General features: G+C 39.2%; 1 protein-coding gene across 1 annotated transcript in view; it reads right to left on the bottom strand.

Annotated features, from left to right (window-relative positions):
• Positions 1-17,268, bottom strand: part of LOC126456961 (leukocyte elastase inhibitor-like) — a 136,829-nt gene that overhangs the window by 63,383 nt on the left and 56,178 nt on the right. The window contains exon 7 of the mRNA XM_050092896.1: positions 13,990-14,128. Within this exon, the coding sequence (XP_049948853.1) occupies positions 13,990-14,128 (139 nt within the window). The remainder of the gene's footprint in view (positions 1-13,989; positions 14,129-17,268) is intronic.

The raw sequence follows: 17,268 nt of genomic DNA, 5'->3' as shown, positions 1-17,268 counted from the left end.
CTATTTTTTTCTCAGGGCAGAACATATTACATAAACTTATGCAAAGACATTAATACCAAGACTTGCAATAAAAAAAAAAAAAAAAGGTTAGATATCATAGTTAAAGGTACACAGGTATGAACCCCATAGTGGCAGTCCAAAAACGTGCATCCAAAATGCTCACAGAATTATCTGAATCTTCAGTTTAAGGCTTGCATTAAGCTCCAAACAAGAGGACCACAATTGGTTCTGGGAACTATGCTACGAAACGCTAGCTCTGCTTTTACCCTGCAAGCAAGGCTAGTTGTCTTCTACGAAGTAGCCAGCCATCTGTAGGAAGTGAGGATGGCTTCTGAATGCAGGTGGTAGGCACCATTCATGCTGACATGAGCCACAATTTGCAGCCAGGTGCATCCAGCGCACTTAATCACTCCAAGCAGAGTCTCCACCACATCTCTGAAGACCCCTCCCCCCACTCCTGGCTAACAAACTGAGTTGAACTGATATCTTCTTCTGACCTGCCCACTATTTCGCTGAAGGGCTCTGTCACCTGCCTAACTTTGGAGCTCCCAATTACAAGCAATCCCACCCTCTGGACTTGTCCAGACCACTCAGGAAGATAGACCACAGTCCCAACTGTCTTCTGCTGGCTCATATGTACTTTCAACAGCAAGCAATATCTGAAACTTGTTTTTAAGAAGTAAGGGAACAGCTGTGCAGGTAGTACCCATTTTCACTTTCCACCCAGAGATTTGCAGCTCCACCACTGTTCGCAGCTTGCTGTCAGTTAATTGTCGACTGGCCGGAACTTGTGAATCGGAAGGCATCAAGGATCTCACCACTGCGGTCCCAGGCAGCAGCCTACAACCTGCCAATGTGACCAACACAGCTTCCAGCTATTTATGGACAGTGATTAATTGCCTCTGCATCTCTACACAAGAAGCGTAGTCCCTATCCATCCTTAATTTTTGTGTTCATCACAAGTAATGTAACACTAACCGAAGAAGTTGATGTGTGTAATCTAAGATCTGCTGTTACACTACTTCTAGTTTATACTATACTCCATGATGCTGCCTGCTCCAAATGACGGCTCTCTCATGGGTGCCACCCAGCCAGAGCAAAGCCCTCCAGGTATGATGGCCAGTGCCTGGAGTCCTGGTGCCTCCAGACAGACAAGCACCCACTCCTCAACATATGCAGGGAGGTGAAAGCTTGGGAGTAACTAAGTAATTTGGGTTTGATAAAATGTGGAGGTCTTTGAAAAATGGGGCAGGGGCAGGGGCAGGGGCAGGGGCAGGGGCAGGGGCAGGGGCAGGGGCAGAACATGAGTTGGTCAGTTGTGCTGTTTTCAATTCCTGAACACACAACAATTCCTTGTGGTGGCTTTGAATAATATTTCTGTGGCATTGACTGAAGTATAAAATGCAGCAGGGCAAAATCTGTTTGAGTTCTGCATTAATTCTCCTTTGCAACATTTTAATTATTTTGAAAATGGTCGAATAAATGGTTTTGGTAGTTCTGTTGGCTGTGTTACCAAATAGAGGATATGAACTCTACCTATTTTTCTGTAACAGCCATGAATACAACAGTTTTAAGCCAATGGTGTCTGTTTTCCGTAGAAACACCCTCCGCACTTATTAGCTACAATGGGATAATCCTGTCATAGCCTCTGTCATTAGTAGTGTTTAATGTGTTTCTTCAGATATGCTACTATCCTTTTATTATTGTAGTAGTGCTAGATCACAAGTATAATTAAGTTCGGATGAAAATCAGTTCTGCTGCTGTACGAGGGGGTACCCAAGAGAAAACAGACTGTTTTAACCTTACAAACCTTCAATCCCCTAATTCCATCTTTCAAAACATAGTTTAAACTCATCTTTTGTGATATGTGACACCAACTCCAAACTGCCACAGAGACAGGGCTGTGTGAGCAGGGGCATTGTCATGATGGAAAAACCAGTCACACAACAGCCACATATCAGGCCACTTTTGCCACACACTGTTGCATAATATTTTCAAAGCTTTCACATAGAAAGCCTGATTAAATGTCTGACCCTGTGGAACAAATTCTGAATGGACAACTCCTCTCATATTGAAAAAGCAAATCAACATTGTTTTACTGTTTGATTCCACCTGTCAGGCATTCCTGGGGTGAGGCAAACCTGAAGTCTCCCACTGACTTGATTGCTGCTTTTATTCAGGATTGTGAGTGTAGCACCAAGTTTCATCATGTGTAGTAATTTTTGAAAAATTTGGGTCACTTTGGGCCTCTTCTTTCAAAGCACAGCATGCTTCGTGACTGTTTTTTGTTCAGCAGTTAGCAGTTGTAGCACAAATTTAGCAGCCACCCTTTTCATTCCCAAATCGTGTCACTATTTGCTGTCATTGCAGTACAGGCCACGCCTGACAGCTGCACAATTTCTTCAACGGTCCGTTGTCAATCTCTATTGAGGATTGCATGAACAGTTTCAACATTTTCATGTGTTTGGGCCATGGAAGGATGACCAGAACAAAGTTTGGCATCAATTGACATTTTACTATTTTTTAAATGTGAAGACCACGCAAATACTTGACTTTTTCTCCATAGCATTGTCCTTGGACACCATTTTTAACATTTCAAGAGTTTCTGTACCACATTTTTGGAGCAAAAAGAAGAATTTCAACACTGCACACTGTTCACAAAATCAGACATAGCAAAAATGAGTCAGGCAAAACAGTTGCCACTATAAACACAACTGAGACTATGTTCCGACTTTCTTCAGTGACTGTACTCTGCTTATTGACTCTGGAATGTTTATTCTATGTGCCCCTTGCGGCAAAACACTGTACTACAAAAGCTCTTCTCACCAAAAAATTAGTTCAGTTTCTTTTGAGTATTCCCTCATATTCTGTTGACTTTTTTTACATAATTTTGTTTGGACAAAGGAAACATGGAAGCAATAAAAAGTGAACACAAAACTGAAGAGTAATCATGTGGAAATGCTAGAAATGTGAAAATATATACAATTTTTTGGCACAGTAATCAAATAACAAGCATGAACATGCTGGATTGAAATGACGGACATTTTTATATTACTTAGTTAGATATTTCATAATATAAATGTTCACAACCTTTACCAACTCCTCTTGATTCATTTTGTTAACATGTCAACCTGTAAAGACCAGTAACTTGCTTACACTGTGAATTTAAGAGAAAATAATTTATTTGAATTACATTTCACTCTTCTCAGCAGCTGTTATTTGGAATGTAGTTCTTTTATAATACAGTTTCATTACCGAGACAGCAAACTACATTTTCAATAAGTAAACAAAAATGACTCTATTCCTACTATACTCCTATTAAAAGCTGCCATTACAAATGTATTTCATAGGCATCCCCATTTGATGTACATTACCTAATTACTTCTCAAACAACGCCACATACACTTTATCAATTTTCAGTTGACACATGATACAGTACATTACTTATAAAATGGTTATCATAATAAATGAAATCATGAAAGTTAGTGCCACATGCACAGATCTATGCTTTGTACAGGGCATAGACAACATCTTTGGCTTCCTACTCTAAAGAAACAGTGGATAATTTAAACAAATTTTGTCTTGGTAATGCTTTATTTATCTCACATAGAATTTTTTTTGGTTGTGTGTTCCAAATTGTGCGTTCTTGTTTGAGGAAACATTTTAGTTAGTAATGTGGAAGAAACCTTTTTGATATTTGAGAACCCTTTAACACATACCAAAAGAACATATTACACATCATTACTGATTTACTTTCTAATGAGATGCAGGAGTGAGAGAGTTCCTGATGTCAAAACACGCAACCAATGTCCCTGAACTTCCTCTGATAGGAGGGAGGAGGAATTAGTATTTAACATCCCGTCGACAACGAGGTCATTAGAGCACAAACTCAGATTAGGGAAGGATGGGAAAGGAAATCAGTTGTGCCCTTTCAAAGGAGCCATCTCAGCATTTGCCTCAAGCAATTAAGGGAAATCATGAAAAGCGTAAATCAAGGTGGCCAGATGTGTGTTTGTACCGTCACCCTCCCAAATACGAATCGAGTGTGCTAACCCTTGCTCATTTCCTCTGATAGCTTGTTACACTATACATTTCTTGACTTCACAGATACTTGACTGATAATCATTTACATTTCCTCTACTTTTCTAAAAGGAACTTGTAAACCAAATACATATGTAATACTGGACAGTGACAGACACATACAGTTATTACTATGAAGTGGCTGTGACATCCCCAAGACAAGACAAAAACTGCATTGATGTGTATTTAAACACTAAACACTCTCCTGTGCTTATTTGAGATGAGATGCACTTACAATGGATTCAGCATTAACAAAGGCACTTATGAAATTGGTATTTAACACATTCCTCTCACTTCTATGTTACTATAGTTCATCTCGTAATAGATAGTTTGGTCGTTGTGTGGCATCAACAATTCTCCCAAAGAACAAAATTACATCACATGTCTTATCAAAAATGAAGTAAGAAAATGGGTGGTCTGCTCTGAATATCTTCTCTTGTTCCAAACTTCTCCTCATCCTGATTGATGAAGCTGGCAGATGATCAAAAAAAATTACTAAAACCATGATACAATGAATTTCTATTTAATGGCTGGTAATTCTAAACTTTAGACAAACACTTGGAAACAGAATAAAACTGAAACCAACTTCCTGTAATTTCATAAGCAGAGATTTACAGTAATTCAGAAACAGAATTAATTTAAATAGCATGTTTCCAATTAATCCACACAATTACTACTATCAGTTAAGCCATAATGACTATGGTCAGTATATGGGCCAATTTCCTTACATGAGCCTTGTAAGTAAAACTATTGCCTTAGACAAGTGTATATTCAATTTGTGAATAAGCTACACAAGGAATAATTATGAACTGATAGATAATATGGTAAATTTAACATCAGAGCTATGCATTCTAGACATTTTATAATTCCTCTGACTTCTCTTTCAAATATAGAATACAGTTTAAGGTGACACTGTATTGGAACCATGTTTTTGTTACTTTTAATCTGATGGGGCATCACACATGGGATAGGTAAGCACTTTTAAAAATAACAGTGAAATTGCAGTATAGTGATACTTAGTGTCACTAAAACATACTAATTCTGCATATGATTAGCATATTGATCCAATATTTCCATCCAGATAAAATTTATGGAAGAGCATACATTCAAACAAAAATGTATTTAAAATGTTTTTAAATAAATAATGCATTTGAAGTAATGTAAGAATTTCTTTTTACTCAGAGAGAAAACATAGTTGTAAAATATTTGTAATGAAATAAAGGTCACATTTTAAATACAAGAAAAAATCTGATATTTCTTTTTTTTAATTTTCACCATGAAATATAACTCACACTTCATTAATTTTTCTGAGACTAGATAGAGGTAATGTGACGTTAATCTCCAAGAAAGTATAATGGGTATTTAGTAGCAAAAATTGTTAAATCAATATCAAAAAGACTGTGTGTAGTAATAGGGGATCATCTGGGTTAAGAAGAGTGACAATATTGTCTAGCTTATTTGTGGTGGACAATATTAAACGTGGGTGTGTGCAGTTTCAGCGCACTCAGCCCCATTGGCATAGCTGTCATTTCAATTTATACCAGAGTCAAACTTTATCAAACTTAAACCATAGAAACTCCAGATTGGAATATCAGCAATGAAAGGAAACGATAGATTACTACTTACTATAAAGATGACACTAAGCTGCAGACACGCATAACTAAAAGACACTTGCACATCATCTTTCGGCCACACATGACAGCAACCTCTAGCAGCTTGGACCAGAATGCAGCTGTGAAGTAGAATGGAAGCAGCAATCTGGAGGGGGCGGAGAAGGTGAAGAGAGAGTAGTGTACAGGTGTGGGGGGAGGGGGGAAGAACACTGCTGGAGTGAGCAGGCACTAGACTGCCACCAACAGGTGCAGTGTCGGGGTCAGGAGGCTGTGGGCAGGGAGCTGGAAGGGGGGTGGGGGGCAGGGGGCGGGGGGCGGGTGGTGGAACATGGAGTGAAAATGGAGAGGAGTGGGGAAAGATGGGAGGGGGGTGGGGGAGGAGAATTGGCAGAGGGTGGCACATGAAGAAGATAGGAGACAAGAACAGGGAGAAGGTGATAGGGCGGAGGGGATGGAAACTGTTGGGCGGAGGGCATGGGGACAGTATGTTACTGCTGGCTGAGACTGGGATAATTTTGGGAGTGGAGACTGTGTTGTAAGGGTAACTCCCATTTGGGCAGTTCAGAAAAGCTGGTGGTGCAGGGAAGGATCCATGTAGACCACGTAGTGAAACAGCCATTTAAATCAAGTATGTTGAGCTCAGCTGCATGTTGGGCCTCAGTGTGCCCACTTTGCTCTTAGCCACAGTTTGGAAGTGGTTGTTCATCCTGGTGGACAGCTGGTTGGCAGTCATACCAATCTAAGAAGCTGTGCGACAACTTCAGCAGAGCTGGTATATGACATGGCTGCTTTCACATGTGGTCTGGGCTCTCCTGTCACAGTATTACCCTACCCCAACAGAGGCAAGACCACCTATAAGCAGCCATGTCGTATACCACCTCTGCTGCAATCATCGTGGACCTTTGATATTGGTACGTCTACCAATCAGTTGTCCACACTATGAATGGCCACAACCAAACTGTTTTGTCTCCTACCTTTTCCTTTTCCACTCCCAGTTTCTCCTCTGCCCCCCCTCCCCAACAGCCTTCGGGCACTGCACCTGTTGGCACTAGTTCTGGCACACTCCAGCAGGCAGCGCTCTTCTCTCCCCTCCTGTACATTCCAACCCCTTCACCTCCTGGCCACTCCAGATGACTGCTTCCATCGTATGTGACAGTTTTGTGTGTGTGTGTGTGTGTGTACGGATCTGTGTGTTTCCTTTTTTGATATGGGCTGTGGTCGAAAGCTGACGTGTGTCTTTTAGTTGTGCCTGTCTGCAACTTAATGTGTCATCTTTATGGTAAGTAGCAATCTATCCTTCCCTCACACTGTTTACTGAAATTAGGCATTTATTTATTTTCACTTTTTGTTACTTTTAAAATGGAAACTATGAGCGAACTGCAATAAATTTTATGATCGCAAAGAATTTGGCAGTATGAACCCACATATCAGTATGGAGTGGATGCTTGTGCTGATTTGTTGTGAAGGGTGCCATGAAGCTGTTGTATCATATCCTGAGAGAATCTGGTCTACAGAAGTTGTAGCTGGTTCTTGCTCTCCTGAATACTGGAACTGGCATGGAGTAGACACCAGAGCTAGTTCCACGCATTCTATGGGGGAGAGACCTGGGAGCTTGCTGGACACAGGAATATCTAAACGTTACACAGACAGTTCACAGACACACATGCCATGTGTGAATGAGCACTGTCTTGTGAAAAATGGCACCATGATACTGTAGTACGAGAGTAACACACGAGGACAGAGGACATCTGTGATGTACTGTTGTGCCAACACAGTTCACTCAATTACTGCCAGCCATGACCTTAAGTTGTACGCTATGATTCCCATACCATAACACCAGAGGTAACACCACTGTGCCTCTCCCAAATATTGGAAGAATAGGACCTATTGAAATCAGTTCCATCCAAATACTCACTGACCGCAAATATTACTTTGTCTTTGGCTTAATTATGATTACCTGCTACACGCACGAAGTAATACATCGTGTTTATTGTTCTATTCCTTATGTATTTTTGCCAATTTGCTAGAAGTTTGACTGAGACTTACAATGATAACCCACAATAAAACAATTCTTATGCTGTGTAACTGACGTGTTTAGTGCATGGGTGTGATAATTACCAGATTACTACTGCACTTAAGCTTATTCTATCACACTTCTATTTTGGCACACATAAGTCAGATCACTGCAATGTCTGATCCATTTTTTAAATGTGTATGCTTCATCCTCTATCTCTACTACCTAATTTTAGAGCTTTGGCCTCTCCATCTTTACTTCACTTCCTTATACCCATTCCCTTCATATGTTCTCCTTTTTCTTTCTACTATTACCTTAATCCGCCTATCCTAAACATCTCTTTCTAAATATGTTTATGAAATATTGTATAAATTTTGTTAATAATGGAATTTTTGAGCAAGTTTCACCATTGCTGTGTCATTCTCGATTTTTTATTACTGTATTTCTTATTCTTATTTTTTTAATGTAATTTGGTTCTCACATGTTATGTTCCAAATTTTTCATCTTTGCCAAAGTTTTTTTTCCCTCAGCCTTGAGTAATTCCACACCTGGTAACGAAATTTTAATATTTCTGTGAATTATTGCACTTTTTGAATTATTCAGCAAGATTATTCATTCCCATTGTGCTTGGTATTAGTGGTGTAGTCAGTACTTGGTATTACTAACCTTATCCCAGCATGGCATTTTACATTTTTATGTGGTCACCAGAGTTTAAGATTTCATTTCTGCACATATTTTTACCACTTATCTAGCCTTTTTTATGTGTTGTGAACTATGGTTTCACGTGTGCTCACTGCTTGGACTGCAATCAGACTGTATGATATTGTTAATGCTGTCTTGATCACCTGTCCCAGATATACCAATTAACGTGCACCTGTTTTTAGCATCACCAACTGTACTCTGTGATACTTTCATCTTTTGTTGTTGTTGTTGTTGTTGTTGTTGTTGTTGTTGTGGTCTTCAGTCCTTTACTTTTAGCAAAGTTGTGCCACAAACTCCTCTTCTCCTCAATTCTATTCAATACCTCCTCATTAGTTATGTGGTCTACCCATCTAATCTTCAGCATTCTTCTGTAGCACCACATTTTGAAGGCTTCTATTCTCTTCTTCTCCAAACTATTTATCGTCCATGTTTCACTTCCATACATGGCTACACTCCATACAAATACTTTCAGAAACGACTTCCTGACACTTAAATCTGTACTCTATGTTAACAAATTTCTCTTCTTCAGAAATGCTTTCCTTGCCATTGCCAGTCTACATTTTATATCCTCTCTACTTCAACCATCATCAGTTATTTTGCTCCCCAAATACCAAAACTCCTTTACTACGTTGAGTGTCTCATTTCCTAATCTAATTCCCTCAGCTTCACCCGACTTAATTTGACTACATTCCCATTATCCTCATTTTGCTTTCATTGATGTTCATCTTATATCCTCCTTTGAAAGGAGACACTGTCCATTCCGTTCAACTGCTCTTCCAAGTCCTTTGCTGTCTCTGGCAGAACTAAAATGTCATCAGCGAACCTCAAAGTTTTTATTTCTTCTTCATGGATTTTAATACCTACTCCAAATTTTTCTTTTGTTTCGTTTACTGGTTGCTCAATATACAGATTGAATAGCATCAGGGAGAGGCTACAACCCTGACTCACTCCCTTCCCAACCACTGCTTCCCTTTCATGTCCCTTGAGTCTTATAACTGCCATCTGACTTCTGTACAAATTGTAAATAGCCTTTCGCTCACTGTATTTCTAAGACAAGCCGAAGGGTCATTATTGCCTCACGTGTTCCAATATTTCTGCGGAATCCAAACTGATCTTACCCGAGGTCGCCTTCTACCAGTTTTTCCATTCATCTGTAAAGAATTTGTGTTAGTATTCTGCAGTTGTGACTTATTAAACTGATAGTTTGGTGATTTTCACATCTGTCAACACCTGCTTTCTTTGAGATTGGAATTATTATATTCTTCTTGAAGTCTGAGCCAATTTCGCCTGTCTCATACATCTTGCTCACCAGAGGTAGAGTTTGGTCAGGACTGGTTCTCCCAAGGTTGTCAGTAGTTCTAATGTAATGTTGTCTACTCCTGGGGCCTTGTTTCCACTCAGGTCTTTCAGTGCTCTGTCAAACTCTTCACACAGTATCGTATCTCCCATTTCATCTTCATCTACATCCTCTTCCATTTCCATAATATTATCCTCAAGTACATCACCATTGTATAGATCCTCTTTATACTCCTTCCACCTTTCTGCTTTCCCTTCTTTGGTTAGGACTGGGTTTCCATCTGAGCTCTTGACATTCATACAAGTGGTTCTCTTTTCTCCAAAGATCTCATTAATTTTCCTGTAGGCAGTATCTATCTTACCCCTAGTGAGATAAGCCTCTACATCCTTACATTTGTCCTCTAGCCATCCCTGCTTAGCCATTTTGCACTTCCTGTTGATATTTTTGAGACATTTGTATTCATTTTTGCTTGTTTATTTAATGCATTTTTGTATTTTCTCCTTTCATCAATTAAATGCAGTATCTCTTCTGTTACCCAAGGATTTCTTTTAGCCCTCGTCTTTTTACCTACTTGATCCTTTGCTGCCTTCACTACTTCATCCCTCAAAGCTACCCATTCTTCTTCTACTGTATTTCTTTCCCCCATTCCTGTCAATTGTTCCCTTATGCTCTCTCTGAAACACTGTACAACCTCTGGTTTAGTCAGTTTATCCAAGTCCCATCTCCTTAAATTCCCACCTTTTTGCAGTTTCCTCATTTTTAATATACAGTTCATAACCAATAGATTGTGGTCAGCGTCCACATCTGCCCCTGCCCCTGGTTCCTAAATCTCTGTCTTACCATTATATAATCTATCTGATACCTTTTAGTATCTCCAGGGTTCTTCCATGTATACAACCTTCTTTCATGATTCTTAAACCAAGTGTTAGCTATGATTATGTTGTGCTCTGTGCAAAATTCTACCAGGCGGCTTCCTCTTTCATTTCTTATCCCCAATCCATATTCACCTACTATGTTTCCCTCTCTCCGTTTTCCTACTATCGAATTCCAGTTACCCATGACTATTAAATTTTCATCTCCCTTCACTACCTGAATAATTTCTTTTATCTCATGATACATTTCATCAATCCCTTCATCATCTGTGGAGCTAGTTGGCATATAAACTTGTACTACAGTAGTAGGCATGGGCTTCGTGTGATATCTTGCCCACAATAATGTGTTCACTATGCTGTTTGTAGTAGCTTACCCGCACTCCTATTTTTTCATTCATTATTAAACCTGCTCCTGCATTACCCCTATTTGATTTTGTATTTATAACTCTGTATTCACCTGACCAAAAGTCTTGTTCCTCCTGCCACCGAACTTCACTATTCCCACTATATATAACTTTAACCTATCCATTTCCCTTTTTAAATTTTCTAGCCTACCTGCCCGATTAAGGGATCTGACATTCCACGTTCCGATCCGTAGAACACCAGTTTTCTTTCTCCTGATAACGACTTCCTCTTGAGTAGAAGTTCTTTGGATCTGTACACTGACGAGTGAAATAGAATCTCCTCCAACATTAAAGCCAACTGTGGCATTTTGTGACAATATGGGAGCTATTAAACTTGCAAAAAATAATGACACCAGTGTAAGATCCAAATATATTGGCATAAGGCATCACTTTATAAGACATCATGTGGAACAGGGAAATATAATCCTCAGTTATCAATGCACAGAAGAAATGTTATCTGATCTCCAAACCAAGCCTCTCAGTTAGGACAAATTTCAGAAGCTGGTGAAACATTATGGTTTAACCTGGGATGTATAATATGGAGTATCCGAAAAATATTTGTTCAAAGGGGAGTGTTGGGGATATGTGAACAAACATTTTCCAGTGTACATAATGGCGCACAAGATATGATGTGCAGAGTGCATTACACTCTGTGGAATATACATGTTCCATGTTTGTGTATGGTCAATGTAATATATTTGTGTAGCCAAATGTATTAATATGTGTTGTGCGGATAAAGCAAAAGTGTATTTTGTCTCTTAAATAGTTGTTACTTGTCATTTAACTGCATTAATCTGCATAAACTACAACACAACTGACCCATCTACTGCAGTCCATCACAGTATTGTCCTATCCCATCAAACACAGGGCCACCTGTAAAAGCAGCTGTTTTATATGCCAGCTCCACTGCAATTTCTGTACAGCAGTTTTCTGTGGGTATGACCACCAAACAGCTGTCCATCTGAATGGTTGAAAGACTCCCAACTGTGGCCAAGAGTAGAGTAGTGGCAAAACATGTTGCTGAGCATAAAATGCTTCATTTCAATGGCTGCTTCACAATCCGTGCCATTTGGATCCTTCTGCCCAACAGCATTTTTTTCCCAACAACATTGATGGGAGTTGTTTCTGCAGTCCTCCTGGACTCAAACTGCTGTCTACTCCTCCACAACCATTACTACCCTGTCACAGGATTCAATCTTCACTCATCCTGCACACAACCACTTTCCCCACAGCCCCTCTTTCCTCTATTCTGTTACCCCCTCCCAATCCACATCATCACCATCATGTGCTGCACAAACTCAATGGTGCTGGTGCCCATCTCTCATTCCTATCAGGCACATCTTCCCCTCCTGCATTCCTACCCTGTGCACCTACTGCCTTCCTCTGAGCTACCAGCCACCCCTTCCCAATGCTCCCTCCCACTTAACACCTCTTGTTCTCCTGCTCTTCCACTCTATCTGACAGTTCCTGACTCCCCAGTCAAGCTGCAGAGCGGCAGTCCTGGCATTGTCAAAAAAGTATTTTTCCAAAAGCTAGCAAATTGCAATCTTCTTTATGTGCCCGTCAATGACTCGACACCACTTCTGCTCAGCAAACTGTTACCCGAGCTTCTACCAGGACGTTTTATTGCCATACCTATATGCCCAACCAATATTTCACACATTTTATTTATCTTATTTTAGCGTCATGGGGATTTCCCACAAAAAATCCTTGTCGTCAAATTTCTTCCTTTCACATTTTTTTCTTGAGGACTCATGCTTGCCTACTTATACTTATAAAATCAATCTTTCTTCAGATACAATTGTTTGACACCAGTCATCTTCAAAATCGTCCCCTTCAGTCTCTACACACCTCTCACAACACTGTTGCCATTGCTGGAAAGCCTCGTTTGGTATGGTATGCAGCTGCTCCGACAAATTCTGCATAATGTCATCCCTGTTCTGAAGTCTGGTCCTTTTCAGAGTCTTTTCAGTTAAGGGAAAAGCCAGAAGTCACTTGGTGCAGGGTCACATGAACAGGGAGGCTGACAAACCACAGCCATGTAAATCCAGAACTCATCACCAGTGATCACTGTGTTAAGTTGGGATTACTGTTCACAGTATCCAGCATTTCCTGTGCAATTTCTGACAAGCTGCTTCTCCTCAGTTGTTAGCAATTTTGGCACAAATTTTGCTGAGAGACTCCTAAGGTCCAAATGTTCCGTTAAATTGGAATAAACAGATTCAGCAATAATATTAACCTCATCTGCAAGTTCTTTAACTGTGATTAATCTATCTTGCATCAGCAGGGTCCTCATGGGATCAAGAACCTCATTTCCAGATGCTGAGGGCTTACCTGAAGAGCAGCCATCTTTGAGGTGGTGGTACCACTCCTTTACCTCTGTGGTACTCACTGCTTTTTCCATAAACAGGTGTCAAATTTTGTGGATTGCTTCAACTTTATAATCGCCAAGCTTAGAACAAAATTTGATGGATAACATTGTTCCACCACTACAAAGTCCGACGAATACCATTTACATGTATTCGCTTGTCAAAAGCTAGCTGGTACGTGTATTCACTTGTCAAAAGCTAGCTGGTACGTGTATTCACTTGTCAAAAGCTAGCCGGTGACTAGTTGTTTCTGCAGCCATGGAAAAAAAATCAGGCATGTGGAGTACGTATGCCTAAGAAAATAGAAAGTGCGGGCACCCCAATACCATTGTTGGTTTTAGCAGTAAAAAAATATGGTCAGACCTTTTTCAACAGTCTTCATGTATCATTTTTCCCCGGTGTTGTACTCATTCACCACATGAAATGAATCATTGGAGAAGAAACTGGTATCTTTCAAGAAAGAAAAATGAATATTTTGGACATAGAAAGATAGGGCACATTACTCATCCACTTGCAATATTTAGACATTATGTAAGAGAAATAACTAAGTCATTGTAATGAGCATGTGGCACTGTCTTTATTTTTGATAGTGACAGTGATCAAACTACAATAAAAAAACAGTTAAAGTAGCTACTTACTTGTTGAGGCAGCTGCTTCTGTGCCCTTTTCATTCACTTCAATGAAAGTTCTCTGCTTCACTTGGCTCACAAAGAGACCAGTATCAGAAATTCCACTGAAGTCTGCCAAGTTTCTGTCAAACATATCACTTAATCCCAACTGAAATAATCAATTATTTTATCTGAGTGTCCTGGTATGGATGGGAAGAATAAGGAAACAGTCCAAAGAAAGCAAAGTCTAGCAACAAAAATAAATAATGAAATTCAGTCATATAAATAGGTGCATTATACAGTAATGTGGGAAAACAAGAATGAAATATTTATTCTGATTGAAAACTATGTAGTTACTAAACAATGATTTACCAAGAGGAAAAAAAACCTTCAACTCACTGAAGAAACAGTAGAAGGATATAATAGAGAAAGAAATCTGCTCTCATACCTGATGGATCACAACAATGATCACTTTATTGAGATCAAATTTAATATGTATGAAACATACTTTTTATCTTCTTCATAAAGGAGAAAGACTAAAGAGTTTAATGACTATCCTCATCTAATGTATCTAGTTCATAACTGTGACCTGAATTACTAACTAATGAAAACTGTATTATTATTAAGTCCTTCTAAAAGATACTTGCTGGAGGCTGTAAAATGAAAACTGCTGAGGGATATGGATATACATCCATATGATAGAGGGAGCATGTGAATGCACTGACTATCCACAGCAGTCAGTAATGCTGAAAGCAGAGAAATGGACTCTTGAAAACAAGAGAAAAAGGATGCAGCACATTTTCTTACAGTGAAAAGAGTGCGAGAATGGAAATTCATTGATGAATAGCAGAAGTGTATGGACATCAATGAATGTCCATCGGAATTCCGATGCTCAATTCAGCCTGCAACTAAGGCTGCCATCATAGCTCTATTTTCAATAATGAGGGCATTTTCAATAATGAGGGCATTTTCAATAATGAGGGCATTCACCTGTTGGACAAAAGTATCAGTAATGTGGTGTGATGTACCACATTGTATGCCACTTGCCTGATGATATTTGTCCTTCCTTGAATTCCTTGTGCCATGGCTTGGGCTGTAGTTCAAGATGGTGGCCAGAGTGAAAGTTCCTAGAGTATAGTCACAAAAAAACTGAATTGGGCAGCAAAAAAGCACGTGTGTACAAAGTGCAAAACTTAAATCATCTCAAGTTTGCAATTCACTGTTGGCAAATTAAAAATGAATATCTATAAACTCCAGGGAGAAAAAATTGTGTTGTTGTTAAAGCAAAATTCAGCAAATCTTCTGGAACACAGCTCAAGTGAACTAAGAAAAGCAGACGAAAGTGCCATATAAAAACAGAAGATGAAAACTACTGAAGACTGTGGCATACAAAAATTTAGTGAATGACTTTTTTTTTCCAAATGCTTTCTAATGCTGATTGTAGAAAGTTGTGAACAGTGTGGAACCACATGGCAAGATCAAAGACTGCACAAGTAAGACAAGATAGTAAAGAATTTTACAACAGAAAAATAACCAACATAATGTGAATGTCAACAGTATTCATTTACTGACTATTAGAAATTTTTCTGACAAAAAGAATGGAGTAGAAAATGTGAATCTAGACAGCAATCTTCCCAAACAATTACATGTAAAATTGACATTTACACTAATAGCCAAGGGTGAGGAATAGCCTCTGAATTATGAAGTATGTGTAGACATGCATGGTAAATCCAAGCGCAGATTTCTCCAACATAACAGCAGTCACGAAAAAAATTCAAAACAATAGCGATTTTCATTTCTTTCTGGCAGGGACAAATGATGTAGGATGACACACACACACACACACACACACACACACACACACACACACACACACACGCAGTGAGAAAAATTTTGTGCTTTCCCTTGAACAGTAACTGCACAAATTCAGAAATATAAATGTGATCGTTTTTTCTGCACTGATCATCACGACCTACACAAATGGTCCTGTGTGAATGAGGAAGTGGAGAAAATAAATAAAGATGTGCAAAATGTACAGAGGGAATTTTCTACCATGACCAAGAGCAGTGACAAAAATGTTTGTTTACAGGAAGTAAACATTCCAGCAGTTCCAACTTGGACTGCTACATTGTTTCTAATTTGGATATGCACATGCAGATGAGTGTTCACTTTAGAATGAAAGCAAAGTCTAACATTTTGAAAATTAGGTAAGACTGTATACTGAAACTTCCTGGCAGATTAAAACCGTGTGCCGGACCGAGACTCGAACTCGGACCTTTGCCTTTCGTGGGCAGGTGCTCTACCAACTGAGCTACACAAGCACGACTTACGCCCCATGCCTTATGCAGGCAAGTGCAGGAACAATATTAAAGAATATTGTATCAGGGAAACTTTAAATATTTAAGATTCTAGTTGTTCTCTTCCACTTGATGTGTATGATATTGAGTTTATTATTTAAGACTGTAGCTGCGCCTTGTAATCTGACTGCATTACTGTTATCTGTGTTGTACTACGAGTAGTGTGTAACGTTGACCCAAAAAAACAATGCTGTCCTCCATTCACTAAGGTCAAAATTTTGACAGTCGTAAATATGTCTTTGTCTGATTTATGTATGTTAAGAATAATACCACACATGTTATTTTGGACACTAGAATATATATCCAGACATCACTGGAAAAATGGATATTAACGTTCCTAGACACAGCCCGACAAAAAAAGTGATCAAAGTGAACTGTCTGAAGTTTGTCTGAACTGTCTTATTATGATCTGATCATGCCTCTCAACAATTTCAATTTGGTAGTTGGCAACCAATTCCACACTATGAAACATTGTTTTGATACACTTAACATTGAAATTCATATTAAGATTATGATTTAAAAACTGTATAACTGGTGAATATAAGTTAATTTGTGCATGTAATGTGAACATTAGTTTTAATATTTTTATTTCAACTGTAACACACTATCGCTGAGAAAAACTATTCTGCTGTTTGTGGACAATGGCATGTAAGGAATCTTAATCTGCCCTTTACAGTGGACATGCTCTGCTCTTCATACACCTGTGTTTTTCTCTGATGAATTTCTGTTTCCCACTCTCCTCCTGCTGGCAGGAAACTTGCCACAACCTTTGACGTTCTTTTGAAACCTCTCTTTCTCTGTTTTCAGCATAACTGAGTGCAGTGGATGATTGACGTGTGTAATTGCTCACTCTGTCATCACATGGGTGTGCACCCATATCCCTCTACAGCCAGTCTGTGGCCTCAGTGCTCTTACAGGGGCCACACATTCTTCCACAGGTAATGATTTTATG

This window comes from Schistocerca serialis, chromosome 2 (assembly GCF_023864345.2).
Source record: "Schistocerca serialis cubense isolate TAMUIC-IGC-003099 chromosome 2, iqSchSeri2.2, whole genome shotgun sequence".
Lineage (NCBI taxonomy): Eukaryota > Metazoa > Arthropoda > Insecta > Orthoptera > Acrididae > Schistocerca > Schistocerca serialis.
This window is presented reverse-complemented; position numbering and strand designations above follow the sequence as displayed.